This window comes from Raphanus sativus, chromosome 7 (genome assembly GCF_000801105.2).
Source record: "Raphanus sativus cultivar WK10039 chromosome 7, ASM80110v3, whole genome shotgun sequence".
Lineage (NCBI taxonomy): Eukaryota > Viridiplantae > Streptophyta > Magnoliopsida > Brassicales > Brassicaceae > Raphanus > Raphanus sativus.
The window spans coordinates 16,652,179-16,673,025 of NC_079517.1; the positions used below are offsets into that span (position 1 = coordinate 16,652,179).

General features: G+C 32.3%; 3 protein-coding genes, 1 long non-coding RNA gene and 1 other non-coding gene across 6 annotated transcripts; 1 reads left to right on the forward strand and 4 right to left on the reverse strand.

Annotated features, from left to right (window-relative positions):
• Positions 1-2,605: 2,605 nt before the first annotated feature.
• On the forward strand, positions 2,606-5,809 carry LOC108836787 (serine/threonine-protein phosphatase PP2A-4 catalytic subunit). Its single transcript, XM_056990811.1, has 11 exons — positions 2,606-2,865; positions 3,205-3,261; positions 3,360-3,443; positions 3,663-3,734; positions 3,928-3,999; positions 4,247-4,287; positions 4,523-4,589; positions 4,856-5,047; positions 5,158-5,247; positions 5,335-5,442; positions 5,518-5,809. The coding sequence occupies exons 1-11, from the start codon at positions 2,773-2,775 to the stop codon at positions 5,581-5,583; spliced, it is 942 nt and encodes a 313-aa protein (XP_056846791.1). The 5' UTR covers positions 2,606-2,772; the 3' UTR covers positions 5,584-5,809.
• A 73-nt stretch (positions 5,810-5,882) lies between these two features.
• Positions 5,883-8,137, reverse strand: LOC108818335 (lipid phosphate phosphatase delta). The gene is made up of 8 exons (XM_018591284.2): positions 7,781-8,137; positions 7,570-7,665; positions 7,413-7,487; positions 7,205-7,335; positions 6,852-6,955; positions 6,636-6,764; positions 6,443-6,558; positions 5,883-6,354 (listed from the first exon to the last, which is right to left on the reverse strand). Exons 1-8 carry the CDS (start codon positions 7,943-7,945, stop codon positions 5,929-5,931), a joined length of 1,242 nt encoding a protein of 413 aa, XP_018446786.1. The 5' UTR covers positions 7,946-8,137; the 3' UTR covers positions 5,883-5,928.
• A 3,454-nt stretch (positions 8,138-11,591) lies between these two features.
• On the reverse strand, positions 11,592-11,988 carry LOC130497415 (uncharacterized). Its single transcript, XR_008936394.1, has 2 exons — positions 11,866-11,988; positions 11,592-11,773 (listed from the first exon to the last, which is right to left on the reverse strand). It is a non-coding gene; the product is annotated as an uncharacterized LOC130497415 (long non-coding RNA).
• A 168-nt stretch (positions 11,989-12,156) lies between these two features.
• LOC108814740 (uncharacterized) lies at positions 12,157-13,727 on the reverse strand. Its single transcript, XR_008936393.1, has 3 exons — positions 13,068-13,727; positions 12,799-12,979; positions 12,157-12,674 (listed from the first exon to the last, which is right to left on the reverse strand). It is a non-coding gene; the product is annotated as an uncharacterized LOC108814740 (transcript).
• Positions 13,728-14,489: 762 nt separating this feature from the next.
• Positions 14,490-15,751, reverse strand: LOC108815554 (universal stress protein A-like protein). Of its 2 annotated transcripts, none has more exons than XM_056990183.1 (4): positions 15,389-15,751; positions 15,178-15,266; positions 14,823-14,941; positions 14,490-14,734 (listed from the first exon to the last, which is right to left on the reverse strand). In XM_056990183.1, exons 1-4 carry the CDS (start codon positions 15,642-15,644, stop codon positions 14,614-14,616), a joined length of 585 nt encoding a protein of 194 aa, XP_056846163.1. In that variant the 5' UTR covers positions 15,645-15,751; the 3' UTR covers positions 14,490-14,613. The 2 variants fall into 2 exon arrangements, with proteins under 2 accessions (XP_056846163.1, XP_018443622.1); XM_018588120.2 differs by having other exon boundaries at positions 15,178-15,287; positions 15,389-15,747.
• Between the last annotated feature and the right edge of the window lie 5,096 nt (positions 15,752-20,847).

Genomic DNA, 20,847 nt, shown 5'->3' on the forward strand with positions numbered 1-20,847 from the left:
ATCAAAATTTTAGATTCTTTATAAAAAAATATTTTATATTATTTCCTTAAAGTACTCTGGACCCGGAAATCAACAGACTAAGTCTACAAGACTATTGACAAGATGATGAGAAATATGATTATTTCCTTAAAGTACTCTGGACAGCACCCTAATGCTGGTCTTTTGCAGAGATGGTTTGAACTTTCGGGTTAATAGTAGAGAGTAGTAGGGTTTGGGGCTTTTTATTTAGGCTACTCATAGTAGTAGAAGTCGTTCTTTTGTAAATGTTAATTATTTCTTTTGATGATCAATAAACTTAAAATTTCATCAAAAAAAAATATTTTATATTATTGGTTATAATTTTCTCTATGTTGAAAGTTAATATACAGAAAAAATATGTGTACGTGGAATTATTGCCATATAAATTTTCTTCGGTTTACTAATATGTTTGAAATTAAAGATACAAATTTCATTTTCGAACGAAAACGCATCTAAAAAAACACGTTAGCTCGACTCCGTATATACCAATTTTTTTTACATAATGTACTTAAAAGCATCATTCACTAATAATGATTCCATACAGATGAATATGTTCATACACATCATCTAATAAAACTTTATTTAAGAAAATATTTTTTAACGAAACCAAATCCGCGCTTTCTAAGCGCGGGTCAAAATCTAGTTTATATTATAAACCTTAAAACAAAAATATTTTCTATAAGTTTTTAAAATTTAATAGTATGATCTTGTAAATATAATTTTATATTTATTATAGTATTATGATTTTTAATACTTTTATAATTATTTAAAATGTAAATATAGTTAATTTGTTATTTAACTGATGTTGCATTTGGTAGTTAATCAGTTATAAAAATCCTGTAAATACATCAATTCCTAACTGTTATACCAGTTTTACAAATTTTTAAAAAACATTTAAAAATCAATCATCCGCATCCGCAAATTCCCGCGACTGCATCCGCAATCGTTGCAGCTAGACTCTTAGACTATTAACAACCGTGGTAAAGATTAATATCATTGTTTACTCTTTTCAGAATCTATATCATATTTCTTTCTCACCTATTAATGCAAAATCTATATAAATTTTATCTCTACAATAACATTCTATCTAACTATTTTTTATACTTATATATTTATATACTAAAAATATTTAAATGTAATTCAATTAAACATCTACTTATAATTTTTCAAAACAAAATATATAGTTTTGAATACTGAACAAATATTAAATAATTATTCTTGAAATATGTTTTATAAAATAACTTTTTAGTGTCCAAATAAAATAAAACAAATCTCTATTTATAAAGATTTTAAAATAATAAATTTTGATATTAAAATAATATATGAAAAATATTTTAGAATCAAATAACTGACTTTATATAACTAAAGGGAAAATAAAATACCAAAAAGTTATAGGCAACTAATAAGAAAAATCACATATTCAATTTATATTTAAATAAAAAAAAGCAATGTTCCATGTGACATGTATTCTTGTGGTTCCATTTTTCTCTTTTCAATCAGTTGAATAATTTCAATACAATTGAATCCACGTTATCAATTTTGAATAACTGGGTCATTACTAAGGTATAATTCTTAGATTAAAATTTAACAAACCCATCGTGAATGGTCTTATAATTTTTATGTGTTACTCCTTTTCTGTTCCAAAATCATGAAATTTAGATTAATGCACAGTTATTAAAAATTAGTCATTTAAATAAAAATGTTAATATTAAAATATAATTAGAAATTGTTCAACCAATTAAAAAATTAGGTTACAAAATATCATTTGTTATATAGTTTTGATAAAATTAAAACTACATTAAAATGTAAAAATATCATCTACTTTGAAATATCAAAAACTATCTTATACATCATTTTATTTCGAAATGGATGGAGTATCATATATATTGTGTGGAAATTTAGAATATATTCACTTCATTCCGAAAATAGGATTTTTAGAGTTTTCAACTTATTAAGAATATTATTAATATTTATGATTAACTATATTATTTATTTGTATTAACAAATCTAACAACTATCAACTAATAAAGTTTAATCGGTTTAAATATTTTAAATCAATGATTTTTAAAAGTATATAATTCGCTAACATCAATTAGTAAAAAATATTTTAAATTCTAAAGAAACTATTTTATAAAATACAATAAAAACTTAGAATTTCTATTTTATTTTTGAGAAATGGAGGTAATATATTTTATTGTGGATTCATAATTGGACTTATTATTATGACTATCTAGTTACATACAAAACATATATTGTTCACTAGCTCAAAAAATAAAGAGAAAATTTTACAAAGACAATGTCTTAGACCATCTCTAATGATCTTCTATTTTTTATTTTTAATCATAGTAATTTATAATAGAGTTGAAATTTACTTCAATAATATTCTAAAATATATTGATGAACAAAAAATAAATAAATTATTTTATATTTGAAGTAAACCTATTTTTTATTTTATTATAGAATTAGAAACAGAATATCATTGTAATATTTTTACTCTAAACTATTTTAGAGTGAAAATAACAAATTGGAGTTGGAGAAAGGGTATTAAGGTAAATTAAGTACGTCTTAAAAGCTACAAACCCACACTCACCACTTTTCTCACGCGCCCCTCTCATTTCGATTTCCTCAGACTCGAAGCAAGAGACAGAAAAGGCGTAAAATCCATCAAATTAAGGGTTAGGGGCTGCCCCCAAATCAATCTGGGAAACCTTTGATCTGTTTTCCCGATCCGACTAGTGGAAGAAGACAGCAGTAATGGGCGCGAATTCGATTCCGACGGACGCAACACTCGATTTAGATGAGCAGATCTCTCAGCTCATGCAGTGCAAGCCCCTCTCCGAGCAACAGGTACCCTTTTTGTCGTTTACTATCGATGATTGGATCTCAGCTTTTGTTCCAATTGAAAGGTTGTTCTTTTCTTTTCTCTGAGTATGTGATTTTGTCGACAAGATCTTCTGGGATAGGTAGAGGTCCACGTATGTGTATGTTCTTTCTTGGGTTGAAGAAATGTCTTTTCTTTTTTTTTTTTTTTGCTGTAAGTGATCTTTGGTGTATCTACTTTGACATTGTAATGTCATGTTTGTATTACTTGAAAACGTTTACTGCTCTAGTCATGTATCTCTTAGGAAGTAAAAGAGGTGAAAAGGAGAACTTACGCTGTGCAGTGTTGTTTTGTTTTCTTTATAGGTTAGAGCGTTATGCGAAAAAGCTAAGGAGATCTTGATGGATGAAAGCAACGTTCAGGTTACTTCTTTTGAGCTTGCTATCAGCTTGGTGATTATGTGTAACCAGCCTGAATTCATTTTCATTTTTGTAATTTCTTTTACGTTTCCTGAATGCAGCCTGTCAAAAGTCCAGTGACAATCTGTGGTGATATTCATGGACAGTTCCATGATCTTGCAGAGCTTTTCCGTATTGGAGGAATGGTAAGATCTTTAACACTCGCTCAGATCCTTGTTTTTATTCAGCATCCATTTTTATGTTGATTATTAGCCCTGGCTGGGTAATCCCAAGTCTTGAGTGGATGCTCACTGAATTATTTGGAGCCTTTTCTCAGGGGCTATATTTGAAAGCAGTGCTTAGGTTTCGTTTCTGGTTCTAACTTTTGGTTTTCTGATGAATGTTCATCTTACGCTCTTTTGCAGTGCCCTGATACCAACTATCTATTTATGGGAGACTATGTCGACCGTGGATATTATTCTGTCGAAACTGTTACGGTACCTAGTTCAAACCATCTGCACTTCTTTTTTATTCAACAATTATTATCTGATTTCGAATTAGAAAGATATATTTGTCTTGTTATACTCTTACATCAAATATTCTGTGTCTATACTGGATTGTCTCTCTTCCAAAAGCTTACGTATGTATGTTGCTGATACTCTTTCGTTTTTTGTTCAATTCCATTTCCAGCTGCTAGTTGGCTTGAAAGTACGGCATCCTCAGCGAATCACTATTCTTAGAGGAAACCATGAAAGTCGTCAGGTAAACTAACTTTTGTCTCTACTTGTACGTTCACTTTCTGAGGCATACAGTGTTGAGATAGTTTTTCTGGTTTCTGTCATTGAAATCTTAGAGACCAATCATAATTACAATTTCTTTACTCATGTTTATGCACTATGCTATATAGATTTACAAGCCAGTTAAAGTTTTCCTATATTTTGTTTGCTGTACTTTTCTGTCAAACTTTTTATCTGACTCATGGTTTAATACACTTTTTTCGCTCTGACAGATTACTCAAGTTTATGGATTTTATGATGAATGCCTGCGAAAGTGAGTCCCCAACATCTTTATGTTGTATAAAATGCTTACTCATTCTGTTCATGGCATGGCACTTTTTTCACTAATGCTCTGCACGTCCTATTTGTTTCTCATATTACTTTTCTCATTTGACTTAGTTGTTAGCTAGTGCTAATGAAAGACATGTAATTCTCCTTATACACCTGTAGGAAAATCATTTGGTCATTTCCATTGCAGTTTGTTTAACAAAGCTACCGTGTACGTGCAGGTATGGAAATGCAAATGTTTGGAAGATATTCACGGACCTCTTTGACTATTTCCCACTGACAGCCTTGGTTAGTGCTTAAAACATCACGCTGCACATTTATATACTCATAAAGTATAGATGACACATTATCTGTTTCATGTTCTCATTATTCGATAGATGACCCATTGCTGACGTTTTGGCGCTCTGAGTATTCGATATAAGAGAATGGCTCTTTTTTGACACGTGCTTGTGCGTGTGTTAGCATATTTGGTTGGCAAGTGTGGTGTTTCTAAGAGTTTTAGTTCCAACATATAAGGAGGGTATCCATCTCATGTCATATCTCCTGTTTTGCAGGTGGAGTCTGAAATATTCTGCCTTCACGGTGGATTGTCGCCGTCTATCGAGACCCTCGACAACATTAGGAACTTCGATCGAGTTCAAGAAGTTCCACATGAAGGGCCGATGTGTGACTTATTATGGTCTGATCCTGATGACAGATGTGGCTGGGGAATCTCTCCTCGTGGTGCCGGATATACATTTGGTCAGGTATTGAATTACGTAGCCCCAGTTTCAGAAGATGTCCTGAATCTCCTTTTTCTTTTTTCGTTCCAGAGAAGTGTGTCATTGGCTTTCTTTTTCCATGTTTGCTTCCGTAGGACATTTCCGAACAATTCAACCACTCTAACAGCCTAAAACTGATAGCTCGAGCGCATCAGCTGGTTATGGAGGGATTCAACTGGGCGCACGTAATTCAATCAAGCTCTCTTCTCTGCATAGACTTTCCAGACCTGAGAATCTTTGCTAACTATGTTAAAAATATATTCCATTAACAGGAGCAAAAGGTAGTTACTATTTTCAGTGCACCAAACTATTGCTATCGCTGTGGAAACATGGCCTCCATTCTCGAGGTCGATGACTGCAGGAACCACACCTTCATTCAGGTATGTCCAGAAACCTTCAGTTTCTTTCTCTGCCAAAGAAATAAAAGGCTTAACAAAGTGTAAATTGTGAAACAGTTTGAACCGGCCCCAAGGAGAGGAGAACCAGATGTGACCCGAAGGACACCTGACTACTTCCTTTAAACACATATCACCTCCTCTAAGCTGCAAAGTCCTGTTGGTTTTTGAAGATCTATGCTTATTATGTTTGGTAAAACGCATTTTGTTATTTAGCCCTCTCGCTTGGATAGTGTAATGTAGGAAACGAGGTCAATGAACTCTTAAATCCCAATGAATGCTTGTGTTTGGCTGAAATTGTTTAGCTCCCTTCTGTATCAGAATCTTTTTCAATTGAGATTATTTTCTCGTAGTTCTTCCTATGACGAATATGAAGTTCTTTAGAGCCACCACTACGGAGACTTTGTATATATATTCAAGTGATGTACAGTGGCATACTAAGATTATATAACACCAGGCAAGAAACTGTTACTACAAGTTAAAGTAAGAGAATAGGGAAGGAACAAGATCAACAACAGACCAAGCAAGGCCTGCGTATTGCAAGAACCTTATACCGGTGTCAATATCAAACGAGTCCTGATTCAGGAACTCGCACAGTTTCTGTGAATACCCAGCAGAGTTCTTAGTTGTGTCTGTGTTCTTCTCATTTCCATATCCCTTGTTGTCGAGCTTGAGCTGGGTAATGTAGGTGGTGGATCTTATTGGAATCCCAAGTGTGTTGGATACTGTTGGCAAGATCCATTTAGCAAGAGATTTGCTGCAGACTTTCACCAGCAGTATCGTCGGTATCCCCACCATGACTCTCCCAAGGTAGGCTGTAACAGGAAGCTCTGGTGAGAAGATTCGTGGAGCTCCTTCATGGTGGAATTGGCTGTATGTTTGTTGAACTCCAGTCACCTAAGACGAGCAAAACCATCAACTAAGGCCACTCTCTGAATAAAACCAGTTACAGTTTTACACTATATAACATTTTTTGATTGCTTACAATTCCTAGAGCAACTCCGGTGAAGGCGGTGTGATACTCGTAGCTTGGAGTTGGGTTCTCGGGGGTTGGATAGGCAAAGAGCAACAGGAAACTCAGAGCAGTCCAGAAGGAGCTAACTGCACAATGAATATAGCTACTCTGTTATTTGGTGTTTGCAAGGAGTATTTGTAAAACTATAGGCAACGATGCTTACCATTCTGATTTGAGGTAATGAAATTATCTATTTTTTCATTGACGGTAAGCCAAAGACCGAGAGTAAGGACTCCTATGGCAAGACCAGCGATGATATCAACCACACTGTGCATACCCAAGTAAATCCTTCCTATGAAGAAAAGAAAATTGATGTCAGTTGAGGAATCAAATGCTTAGAATTTTATTTGCATTTTTCTGGTATGAGTTTTGATCTTACCAAAGGCAATTAAGGCTACCAACAGACAAGCAAGGGCAAATCCATAGTATCGGATAGACGCATCTTCATGTTCAAAAAAGGATAACACATAGTGCAACAGATATCTGAAACACCAACCAATAAGGAGACGAAGTGTTAAAAACCTCTATATACCCACATCAACATTTGGTTTACGAAATAGCATTGTATTGTTCACAACTATGAAAACAGATTGCACCAAGTGCTTCATATTTATCAGAATAAACAACTATCAATAAGCATCAGTTCCTGCCATATCTCAACAATGTGATTGTATAGCATTCCCCTTCCAGCATTTAGCAGACATTAAATAGCTACAAGATTGTACAACATACCCGGATAAGCAAACAGTGTTTAAAGTATGTGAAGAAGGCAAGCCATACTCCATTGCATTATCTTCCTCATCTTTTGTGGCAGTAATCCTTCTAACAGGTGGGCAGCTCGGACGAGGAGCTGACACAACATCCTACAAATACAGAAGATCGTATAAACCGAAAGCTCCTTCTTTTTAAACTAAGAAAATGGGTTATATAAAGTTGATACCTTTATGCAATTTCCCAAGTAATCACAGAATGCTATCAATAGAGTCATCTGCCTAGCCAATCTACCATGTCCGCTCTGTAAAGATAACATAAGAATTACGATCGTATCCACATTAACAAACCATTTCTAAGACTAAAGTTTCTAACTTTGACGTTACCCAGAAGAGCAGAGGCAAGAAAGCAGTGTAAAAGGGCACAGAGACAACACACGAAAGCCCTGAGAAGAAAGCATCCATCACTCCGTTCTGATGTTTCTGCAAAAAAAAAAAAAAAGAAAGAACCTTTTATCAATCTCCCAAATCAAAAAGTCAATGAAGTTCAGATTCTACTCTTTTGATCGCTATGGTTTTGGCGGGGTTAATAAAGCACCTGAATTTCGAGGATGAGGGGAACGCCACCGACGACTTGACGAGCGACCCATGGTTGAACAAGAGATCTAAACTTCTGGGTCAGTTTCAGATAGGAAGATAGACAGATCCATGTCACAATACTCACGAGGGCCAGTCCTTGCCATGTCCCTGATGACCCTTCCATTGAATCTTCCTGCTTCCTTCTTCCTCCTCTCTCTCTTTCCCCGTTCCAAGAAAGAGGAGAGAGAATTGAGAAGAATGGAGTCAAAAGATTTGAAATTTTTTTGATGGAAGTTGATCTTCTTCCTCGTGGGATGTCTCTCAGCGCCGTTCTGTGAGGACCTCCAATGGATGTTAGCTGGCAGAGAGAAAATAGATTAAATATTAGTTTATTTATTTTATAAGAAACTTTCATCGTTGTTACAAAAAAAAAAAAAAAAAGGAAACTTTCATCGCCACCAGCTTTGAACCAGTAGTCTGGTCTACGTGTGGGTTGCGTGACTCCAGTCAACGAATATTTTTAGTCAACGTATATTTTTAGTCAAATTCCTTGAATTTTAGTTTTACTTTCTATTGTTGATTCCCATTTTAAGATATTTTTTTTTGGTAGGTCCATTTTAAGATTAGATCTTTGCAAATTTTTATTTAATGAAAGGAAGTAAAAATGAAATGTGGAACAGTAAATTCAAAGTTAATATATATTCTACATATAATATTTCTAGAATTACAATCAAACTATCATCCACAATATTGTTTTATAGAAAAGCTCTCTGTATGAAGTATTTATATCTCCATCTTACTCATAGTTACTGCTCATAAACCAAAACTAGATTTTGACCCGCGTTTCGAAAGCGCGGATATTATTTTTCACTTTTATAAAATATATTATTTATTTGTAATTATTGAATTTATTTATTTTAATAAAATTTTATTTATAATAAATTTGACACATAGAGTATCTCTGATAAATTATGTATTTCTCTAGTTTTGTTTTATTCGCTCTTTAATCAACATATTTATTTGGCTTGTTGTTAAAATAAATGATGATAGACTTTGATCTCTGCATCTCCGCGGATGTATATTTTAAAAAATATGATGATATTTGTTTTTCATGTAATTATTAGGGTTTGGCAAAATGAATCCAAAGAACAGAACTGATACCAATCCGTAAATATAGTACCAAACCTGAACATAAATTGATTAAATATTCGAATTATTCAAAATTTTGTTAGTTAGAGAACCGAATCGGATCCGAACCGAAGTATTCGTGTACCTGAATTTATCTAAAAATAGATTTATATACTTATATATTAATTATTTTTATATTTAACGTATATAAAACATCAAGAATGATACTTTTAAATTGGTTTAAAATACTTGAAAATATATATAGATAGTCAAAAACAAATATCTGAAATAGTTAAAGTATACTCAAATCACCAAAAATACTTAAAATAATTATTGATTTCGTATCCAAATTTTTAAATCAAACCAATTGATATGTTAAGCTTAGGTATTCTAACATATATTATTTAAATTTATAGGTAATATATTACTTTATTTATATATTTTGAGAAATTTTAAATATATAGTGATTTAAAACTTTAAATAGGTTAGCCAAACCCAAACCAAACCCGCAAAGATCCGAATCAAACTCAAACAAAAATTTAGAACATCCTAATAGGACTGAAACTTTGACCTCGAAAACCCGAAACGCAAACCGATCAGAACCAAACCCGTATGGATGTCTGAAAACCCATCCTTAGTCATTATTATATATCGTATAATTTCATCATATAATTAATCATATTTTATATGTACCATCATATAAGTTATCATATAATTAATAGTATTTAATACGTATCATCATATAAATAATTACATATATTATATTTTAAAAACTTAATATGAAATATAAAGACCATAATTTGAGTTGGTATTTCAAATTGGGTTTTGTATTGTATTTTTCTTATATATATTGAAAACATTCTTTTATAATGGACTTAATAACTTAAGTCCATTACTTTTTCTATTTAATATTACTATCTTTGTTTCCAAACAAATTTTTTTTTTAAAAGACTACAATCAATGTTTCCAAATACAACAAATTTTTTTAATACTTTTATCCAAATATCCAAACATAACGAAATTGTACTTCAGCCTTAATAATATAGATTCCATCAATGTTATAATGATGAAGATAATTTAGACTTTTTTCCCTGAATCACTTTCTCACGTTCTTCTTTCTTTTTCGTAGGGATATACATTTTTTACCGTAATGGATTGATTGCCTTTTGATCACCTAAATTTACGAGCATCTAAATCCTTGCAAAATCTTTTTTTTGGTAAAAGTCTTTGCAAAACGTGAATCAGTCACCATCTCATTTTTGTTCACCCAGTATCCCTTACTTCCATTAATATTCTTCCCCAACTACTTTACCCACGTCACCACCACCATCGTTTTACCTACTAAGCTCTTGTATAAATCCATAAGCATGTATAAACGTTTTTCTCTCGGAACGCATCGCTCCTCATTTCTTTACTTTATTCCGATCCTTTGACATCCGCATGACTTATCAACAACTTGTTTGTTCCATGATACTTTTTGGAGTTTTTATCAAATACCAAAATATCATGGATTTATGTATTTTAACTTTTAATTAAGTGTAATGTTGAACAAACTTGTGTTACTACATGCAACTAAATTACAAAGAGAACATATGCCCGTTACATCAAATAGTTAGCTACATGGTTTAAATTTTCGATGCAGTTAATTGCACACGAGAATTCATTCCTGACAGAAAGAAGAAATCCAAAAGCAATTGAAACTGTGAATAAAATAAAATAATATAGTTCAATAGCAAAAGCAGCAAACATCATGAACATATGTTTGATATACTATAAGTGTGAAACAAATGTGTTTCAGACATATTAATCAGACTCAAATATTTCAAATGTATGTATAGCTTTATTTTTCACAAAGAATGTAGAACACGACCCATCTTTTATTTTTGACTTATAAATAGAATTGAAACTATGTTGTCTCAGTAACTAGGTTGGTTAATATTAATATATCTCACTACTGAATACTGATCTAAAACTAAGAATGCCAAGAAATGTCCGAGAACCATAATAAAAAAAAAAAGATTGTAAAGATTACATGCATGAAACAAATTAACGCCACCCATTCATCATCTCGTCAACTTGTGTCACAAAAACCATGCTCAGAAGCATAATCTAATCAACAAGAGTGAACAACATATATACATCTACAAGAAAATTGTGAAGCCGTTTCTAAAACCTTACAAACATTTTAAGAAGTTAGAAGACAATTCAAAGGGTTTACGTAGCAAGACAGAACATAACTGTGTGCCTCATATGACTAGGGATCGTAAACCCCGCTGCCCGGGGGTTTGTGTTTGTTTGTTTGTTATTCATTATGCATGCAATTGAAACGAAATGTTTATGTTACTGACTTGCTGGTTTATTTGTGTAATGTGGGCTACTACCGATGTACTCATATCTATAGTATTATTGTTTTTTTTTCTGATCTTTATTCAGGCAAGTTATTCTTTTTTCATAACAAATTTATATTGTTTTTTTTGTGTACGTTGATTTTCGTCGAGCATAATAGAGTGCTTTTCTACAGTCTTCTTTAAAGAATGATTTAGATTTTTCATCCAATTTTGTTTAACTTTCGACTATGTGGTTTTTTTTGTACAATTTGCTGTTTTTAGTCTGCACAATCTTATTTCTTAAGAGTTGCCCTTTTGAAGTTTCTGTTAGAAACTTTTTAGTATAAGTTAAAAGTTCAGTCAGTTGCAGGCAAGTGAGACTCAAAAAATATTAAAATATCTTATGTATGTAAGTAAGACATTCTTTTCTATCATTTAAAGTAAGTAAGACATTCGATCAAAAAATAAGTAAGACATTCTTTTCTTAACTGATGCTCAACTTGAGATTGTTGAAACTGAGTCTTGAATAGAACCTTTAAGGCGACAATGTGGTTGCTCTGTTTGACATTTGCATACATTGTGTGAGAATTTGAGGAAAACAAACAAAGTAAATATCTAAAACAAATGTTATGTGTGGATGGATACTAACCCGCTTCTCTCAAGCAAGATGAACGTGACAAAACTTGCCACTTCCAAGGGGCTTTCCAATGTCGAAATCATTCAGACTCCACCTCTTCTGCGCAACTGCAGAGACATCTGAAACCTCCTGATGAAAACAAAGTCCAACAAAACATAATGAGACAAAAAAACAATGGATTCATAAATTCAAAACACACCTCACCCACAAGATAAGTAAATGAAGAAACACAAATATTAAAGCTGGTCTCATGTTTATAGACTTACAAAAGTTTAGTCATGAAGAATAGTTAAAAGACTTGCCTGGTGACTCCAAGGCCCACATTGTGAGGGAAATGGTGGCACCATACACGTTGTTGTGACCGTGGACAGCATCAATTCCATAGATCATGGGGATCCCAAGGCGGGTGGAAAGAGCAGCCTTCTGAATCTCGTTGACCATGTTCACCCAAGCTTCAGGTGTGGCCTTTGGTGCAGGCACACTTCCTCCACCACTCAACACACTCCCTACACATACATTAAAGATCAACTCAGTTAGACAATATATGGAACAATTAAAAACAGTTCCAAAGATTGCTTTCATACCAATGAAGTAGTTCTTCATGACATCAGCTGTGGCGACGCTATATTCGATCTGAACCATCTGACCAATCTTCTCTTGGAGAGTCATGCGGTTCGTCAGGTCTCTGATTCTTGCACCTAAAGGCTGCTTTGGATCCTTGTACGTTGGAGCACCCCCATCACCACCATCAGCACCAGCGGCCAGGGTGCAGTCCAACAGCAGAAGAAGACATAAAGACTAACTCAAAGTCCTCATTTTTCCTACAACAACAACACAAGTGGAGATAATGAGATCTAAGCTATTAGTTCCATTGTATACCAAATCTATTAAAAAACGCAACATTGTAAATCCGAAAGCTTGGATGAACTAAAGAGGTAACATTACCGGAGAGAGCTAGAATTCTTCTTCAAGATCCAACTTGATTGTGTCCCCTCCGCTTGAGCCTTCCTTTTTCTTTTTCTCTTAAGAGTTTCTCAGATTTCAATATTATTTTCTCTGAACATGCACTAAATATTCTGACAATAGCCTCTAAATACAATACAATGTAGGAACTCATGAGATTTAGCTGCAACACAGGTTAAAAATAAAACAAATCATTAATTCCATAAGCACTGCCATATCTAATACACATAGACATTACAGACCTAATTTACCTCTTCTTCTTAACTTCCAGGCATCGTTGATCTGAGAGGATCTAGTACTGAAACCACAATTTCGGTTCTCCACGACACCCAACCCCAGAAACCTTATAAACTCCTTTGCTGAAGGTCGACGACGGCGGAGCAGTCTCTCCACGAGACAAAACGCTCGAACTGGAGCTTCTCGCCGCGGAAGATGAGAGAGTTGGTAGAAAGGAAACGAAGGGTCACTTTGGAGTCTGGAAAAGGAGAAGAAGGCTCGCCCTTCTGGAGGAGAGGAGAACGTATGGACGAAATTTCTATGAGTTTGAGAAAATAAAAATAAAACTCAAAATAAGAAGGAGCAAACCCAGATGAGAAACTCAATCAGAAATCTTTATGGGGTGGTGGTGTTGGTACAAAAGAATAAGGAAGAAAGTTCAGTTTAAAAAAAAAAAGAATAAGGAAGAAAGTAATAAACTTTTACGATTGGAGAAGAGGAAACAGAAGAAACATACAGTCTCGAAGATGAAGTAGGTAACCTAAACGTTACCGAGCCAACTGCCAAGCCCAGCAGACATAAAACAGAAAGCGATCATAAACGATGGTGACCGGAAGAGGAATCGCCAGGGGAAAGATCAAGACTGAAGAGTAATACGGCGGAATCCCTAATCGTCTTCTATTTGGTTTCGTCGACAACCCTGTAAAAGATATGGGTTTACAGAATGGCATTTCAATTAAAGGCCCAAAAAAGCCCACCTGAGAAAACGATGACGTGGTAAGCAGGGAGAGCCTCAACTGCGGCATTATATTATAGATTGGAGATGAACAACTCACCTTGAGAAAATCTTGGTAACGGTTGGCTTTAGGTAAGGTAAAGAGAGAAAAGGACTCTAGGGTCAAGCTTTTATATACTGTCTCAAAACAATTAAAAGATTTTTTGGTTTGATTTATTTTGATTAGCATTTTCTATATACAATTAAAAATCAAAATTATTAATGGGACATCAACTTTATATGCTAAGTCATCTTGTAAGAACAGGGCATCCACGTAATAAGATCATTCTTCATTTAAACCCTGCATCTTACATTACAAAAAATATCTAAGTTGGTCACTTCACATGAGAATTTGCTTATATATATTGACCTCAAGCCTTTCAAGTTCTTGAGCCAAAGGACTCTCCCAAGACTTGATCCTCTTAATCTAACCGGGGCAGAAGGAGATGGGTTAGAAGAGCTTGAAGCTCTTGGAGATAATTGAGCTTGCTCAAGACCCGAAACTGAAGCTCTGAAAAGTCATCTCTCATGCACCCAGTACTCCATCTCGAATATAGTCATCTCCTTTGGTATAGGCATCTCGTATTCTTCAATGTTTTTTGCGTCAAACAGATGATCAAACAACCGGTTTTCCGGTTAAGAATGCATACAAACGACGAAAGGTTGGGTTGAGTTTCGTATATGACGCAAAACAAATCGTTCAACACCACATTTAAAACTTTTATTCATATACAAACGGAATGAAAAAGAGAGTAGTCATCACACTACAGAGCAAAACACAAAAGTGATCGTCACATGGTTTTTCCTCAGTTGCTCTTGTGTTCCTTAGTGCTACTACTGGTCGAGGTTTCTCTAGGTGGTCGCACGATGAGAATAGGACATTTCGCATGTTGAGCACAGTAATCACTCACACTCCCTAGAAAGGCCCTGCGTGTATCCCAAACTAATGTTCAAAACCGTTGACCAAAAGAGAAAAGACTCATGTAATGAGAATACAAATATCAAAGTTTGTCACCTCTTGATCATGCCAAGTCCACGGCTACCAACAACAAGAAGATCCACGTGAGTTTGTTCGACTGCTTGGCATATCATCTCCTTAGGATCTCCTTCCAATATCATCGTTTCTGTCTTCACCTAAAACATCAAAACCAAAATCTCGAAAGTAACTTATCAACTTATACAAGATCGACCCTGAAATCTAAGAGACCATAAACATTTTTGAACTAATTTAATAAAAAAACTCATGTATAATAACATTTTGGAAGACATTGTGAGAAACCATCCGACTGTGGTTCTGGACCGGCCCTTAACTTATCTCATGCAAACTCATGAAATGTAAAAAATAATCTTTGTAGTTACATATTACGCACCATTTTGCCACGACATATCTCCAATGACCGTGTGAACAGCTTGGCCGTGCTCTCTTCTCGTGCTTTCTTCATTGATTCAGGAACTGAATCTGTCGCATACACAGCCGAAGCTACCAATAATTCAAATCCCGTAATTAATTAATATGTATGTTAATCAATTCCCATAATTCATGCATAGAAATTTCTGAACCAATGATGATGTTTCCTTTACCAGTTCCACCAGAAGGGTAGATATATTGAAGGTATGTTGGATGGACATGAACCAACGTCAGTAAACCGCCTGCTTGATCGGTTTCCGGTTCTGCGCTAATAACATCTCTGAGATGTTCAACTGCCCATTCCAACGCATAGAAGCTATTCTTGCTTTCATCCATCGCAACCATAACCTTCAACTTCTTTTTGCTCTGCTTAGCCATCGTTGTTGTAGCTTCCGTGTCCACCCCAATCGCATCAACGTAAGTCTCCATATTTTTCCGTACGCTTTTTTCTTTTCTTATTGTTTGGTTTAATTTATTTATTCGGCTTTAGCTACTAGCTACTTTGATGTGTTTTCATAAAATATATTGTATCGGGCGTAACGTAACGCTAATGTGCATAGTGAGCAGGTGGAAGCTGGAGACTGACATATGTTTTATGATCGATCTTTGGATTGACACATCTCATTTGTGATGGAGACGTGTCTTGTTCCTAACGTAGATAACGCTTGTTTTGCACATTCAAGGAATCGATAAATCTTTATAGTAAAAGAAAGACTTCTGGTTTAGATTCGAGTATGGATCAGTTACCATTACCCATTTTGCCTTGAGAGGTGTACTTTTTATGTCTGGTTTTCTTTTCTTGGCTCAAAACATCAACTTTATCAAATCAAATATTTACAAAGGTTTACAAATTTGTAAAACAATATTTTAACCTAGAATATCCCACCAATGTGAAAGAGTCCAAACCAATCGATACAATGAAATGTACACTATTTTTCAATATAATTTTTGGTAACACTTATTGAAATATTTAAATAAGACTTAAAACATCACAAGTTTAGTTTGTTGAATTTAAAATAAATCATGAGTTTTAATTGAAAACTAGATTTTGCAGGATTTTTCAGTTTGAAAATCTATTTTAACTTTTTAAACAAATAATTTATTATTGTAAAAATTATAAATTCATATTTATATTTTTATATATTTTGATTAACTATTATGGCTTTTTAATTGTACAATAAATTATCTTAATTGTATTGAGCTTAAAATTTAATTTTGATTAGTTAATTAAATAAGATGACCCGTGTTTGTTACAATTTTCATATATTATATATAATTATGCGATTGTTATCATCTAACTTAGGACTGCTATCGTTTAATCTATTGTTTACTATTTTTCAATGCCTATAACAATATATTATTTATTTTTTGAAAAGGTTTTATAATAAAACAATTTATGTTTTTAATAAATATTTTAGAATAATATATTGTTACCATATAAACATCAATATCTTACTGAAATTTTAAAATATTATAGTACCTCAGATTGTTAAATATGAAAAAAATGTTTGTTAAAAATTCGGATATATTTTCTTGTAGTTAATAAAGTAAAAACTCTACAATTAATAATGTCGCGATTATGATAATTTATTAATTTATAGATTTATATATTTAAATAAATTTTCCATTTTTGGATTTATATTTCTTTTTTATTAAAAAAAGAGATAATTTTTTTTTCATAATATTATATATTACTTAAACTTTATAGATCTAAATTTCATCTATTTTTATGAGATTATTTGATACATTTTTGCATATTGAATACATATGGACGCATACAACTGAGTTTTTATATGTAATTTAATAATGTAATACCAAAATATTGAAATAAACAATAAAAATTAGAGATATAATTAGTTTTGAAGATTAATAATCAATAAAGTGCTTTTATGTATAGATAAAATTTACATATATCATATTATTAAATTATGATTTTATTGGAACCATATATTTAATTAGGAGTTTTCTAAATATTATTATTTTGTTATTTTATCAAATTATGTCGTATTTTATATAGACCCAACTTGGGATCAGAAGAATTTATTAATTTATCGAGTATTAATTTATAAATCTTTTACTTATGCATTAAAATTTGCTACCTATTAAATTTGTGTACATAATGAACTTTATTTATTGTTGAGTGAGAAAATTTTATATCTTTAAAAAATGTTAACATTGTGCTATATGCAAAGATTTTTATTTTTTTTGCAATAACCATATATTATCGTTTTCCATTAAGAAAAAGTTTCTTTAATGCATTTGATCAAACAACGTCTTTGCAGCTTTACAGTCACCAGTCTCACGTAATTAATTCGTGAAGAGAGGATAGTGTGAGATCTAGTTTTGTTATCATTATGCTCTTTTACTAATTTGAAAATATTTTGAAAATATCCAAATTGTTGAGAGTATTATCGAACAGGTAGGATATATATACCGTTTAATAATCAATTAGGTGGATGTCCACAATTTTTCGGGGTTGACGGTTATGTAATAATATATTTATTATAATTTGTCAAATTAAGATATTTGTTATAGTTATGCTCTTTTACTCATTTGAAAATATTTTGAAAATATCCAAATTGTTGAGAGTATTATCGAACAGGTAGTACATATATACCGTTTAATAATCAATTAGGTGGATGTCCGCAATTTTGCGGGTTTGACGGTTATGTAATAATATATTTATTATAATTTATCAAATTAAGATATTTTTTCATCATCAAAAATTGTATATGGGTTTACTGTTAAATATTTTTAAAGAATAATTATTTTTAAAAAATATGATTATGACTATTTTAAATATCAGTTAATATTTTGTATTTAAATCGTTTACTAAAAATGAGTTTTGAAGGTATGTAGTATTGAAACATTTGATTTTTAAATAATTTGTAGCTAAAGTCATGTGTCTTTATTAAGATTAAAAGATAAAATAATATGATTGTTACACATTCTCTACATATTCATATCCAGCTACATAGGAATATAAAACTACTATATCAATTCTATAAATTACTTTTGAGATATATTATATAGTTTATAAAAACTTGAGTAATATAATGATTTTACGAGTAGTAATATATAGTATGTGTGTCCAAAAAAGTAACTAAAACTAAAATAATTATTTATTATTATATTTGGTAATGACATATCATTTGTAAATATCTAACAAAACTAAGGACGTAATCTTATAGGGATTCTGCTTTAATAGTATAGATATGAAAAGAAATAAGTAACGGGCTAATATGTTTTAGATCTAACTGATATTAATGAATGAAATAGTATGAAAAATTTATCCTACATCGGCTAGGAGGAGAAGTGATGTGTAGTATAAATATGTGCACACTCCTATCTATGTTCAGATGGCACATGGTAGAGCTGGATTTGTCCCTCACACGCGGCTAACATTTGGCTAGTCTGGCATCGGCTTGGATTTTGGATTTTGGACTAAGTTAAGCTTAATTTTTGGGTCTATTTCCGAATCAAAAACATCAGGTAGTCTGTTTTAAACGGTGTGTTGTTCGTCTCAAAACGACATGCATTTTGTCAGTTCGTCCAATATATTTTTAAATGAGAAGAAAGCGTTTTGAGAAATAAGTTTTGCAATTCAAGTTTCTTCGATCTCCATGAAATTCTCGCCCACGTGCAGCGCTTGTTGTAAAAATTAGATATTTTTCTTCTCTTGAAATAAACCCAACTCTCTTCATTCATTTCTCACTTCTCTAATCGAAGACCAACAATAAAATACCTCTAAACGTAAGTCTTTAGATCGAGAGTTTCGTAGTGTTCTTAGTTCGTAGGAACAGTTCAGAGCGCAGCGTCACTGTTCATCACAGTTTTGTCTTGGCATTTGTATTCGCTATGATCTGTCGCACATACAGAACGAATATAAAGATTTAAGAAAATAGATCATATCTCGACTTCCTGGTTATGTTTTCGAAATTCTTAAATCGTGTTTTCATTTCGTTTATTTTCCTTAACATCGGTTTTATCTAATCGTTTATGTCAATACGATTTTCCGGCTTTTACGTAGTTTTATGGGAAATATTTGAATCCAATTTCTCCGAAATCTACCGAGCGTTAAATTACTTTTGTGTAGTTTTTTCAAAAGAAAATAAAGTTGATCTAGTTGAACATAAAAGTAAACCAGGAGCACGAATCAAACTTTTTGAAATTTGGTTTCTCTAGAATTTATAGAAGGCAATTCTTCTAAATAGACTATTTTAATGTTTTGTCAAAAAATAGCAAACAAAGAAGAAATGACCAAAATATTTCATTTAAGGAGACAAAAGACTTTTATACTCTAGATATATAAATACAAATAAATCAATAAATCAATAAATAAAATAAAAAAATAAAAAGTTTATTTGTATTTTTGAATTATATATTTTCAAATCCGATACTTTTTTATAAATTTTTTTTTCAAATTTGTTTTTTCGAAATTGTTTTTTTTCAAGTTTTCTTTTTGAAATTCGAAAATGCTTTTTGAAACTATTTTAATTTTTTTTTCAAAACTTTAGTATTTATATTTTGTTTTATAAAACTTTAACACATTAACCCAAAACCCCACATCTTAACTCTAAACCCTAAAATTTAGATTAATTAATCTTGTGGGTATAAATGTAAATTAACCCATTTAATGAAATATTTGATCATTTTTTTCTTTGTATGTTATATTTGTGAAGAATATTATTAGTGCTATCCAAGAGAATTTTTCATTTATAAAAAATATTTTTAGCTGTTTTTTAAAGTGAGTTGTTAAAAAAAACGGTTTTAAAAGTGCTGAATTTTTAGTTTTTTATGATTAATAAATGATTTCTATTCGTTATTCTCTCTCTAAAAAAACAAGAACTATTTTAAATGGCAATTTGAAATAAAAATCTTACACAAAAAAGGACTAAAAAGGAAGTTTAGACATTAAAATTGTTCCTCTCTTTAGAAAGACAAATTCTCTCTTGTTCTCTCAACTTTAGAGGAATCATCTTTTTGTTCTGACGAGTCTTTTGGTGTGATTTTCAACTTTAGAGGAATCACCCTATATTTTCTCTGATTTTGTGTTGAAGCTAATAAACAGACAACTTCAAGCTCCTCGGATTTAGTTAAATCCCGATGATTTCAAAATTGAATTAGATTAATCTAATTATGGTTTAGTTAAGTTTGTCTCGTGTTATCCATCCCTAGCAATGTCTCTTTCTTTAATACCATAAACCCTCCCATTTCAGATTCCGATATCGTTGTGAATGGTAATGGAAGAGCAGCAAATGGAGAAGAAGTTCACTTGGGTTTCACCAAACCTATCCTATTGTCTAGGCAACACGTGCTACTCTCGCCCCTACTCAGTCGCCGGCTGCAACTGGTAACCTTTTTAACTCTTGTTCTGTTTTGGGTTTGGGATTTGATTTTGATTTTAGATAAAGAGTTTGTTTTGTACAAGGTACCTCTCTGCTTGTCCTAAAGGAGACTACTTGTGCTTGTCTCTGGAACTTGAGCCTGAATCTTTGCCTCCAGGATGGAGTAGAGACGTGAAGTTTAGCTTCACTATTATGAACAAGGGTTAACGTTAACAAGACATTAGGTGATTCTTGCTTGTTATTTCAGTTTCAAGTTCTGTAGTAGATATAATCTCTGTGTTTGC

Coding starts and splice junctions, on each gene's coding strand:
- LOC108836787 (XM_056990811.1), top strand. CDS start 2,773: ATGGGCGCGAATTCGATTCCGACGGACGCAACACTCGATTTAGATGAG. Junction 3,444..3,662: donor TTTTCCGTATTGGAGGAATG/GTAAGATCTTTA, acceptor GCTCTTTTGCAG/TGCCCTGATACCAACTATCT. Junction 5,443..5,517: donor GGAACCACACCTTCATTCAG/GTATGTCCAGAA, acceptor ATTGTGAAACAG/TTTGAACCGGCCCCAAGGAG.
- LOC108818335 (XM_018591284.2), bottom strand. CDS start 7,945: ATGGAAGGGTCATCAGGGACATGGCAAGGACTGGCCCTCGTGAGTATT. Junction 7,666..7,780: donor CCCTCATCCTCGAAATTCAG/GTGCTTTATTAA, acceptor TTTTTTTTGCAG/AAACATCAGAACGGAGTGAT. Junction 6,765..6,851: donor GGTAGCCTTAATTGCCTTTG/GTAAGATCAAAA, acceptor TTTTCTTCATAG/GAAGGATTTACTTGGGTATG.
- LOC108815554 (XM_018588120.2), bottom strand. CDS start 15,644: ATGGAGACTTACGTTGATGCGATTGGGGTGGACACGGAAGCTACAACA. Junction 15,288..15,388: donor CTACCCTTCTGGTGGAACTG/GTAAAGGAAACA, acceptor AATTATTGGTAG/CTTCGGCTGTGTATGCGACA. Junction 14,735..14,822: donor GGACTTGGCATGATCAAGAG/GTGACAAACTTT, acceptor GGATACACGCAG/GGCCTTTCTAGGGAGTGTGA.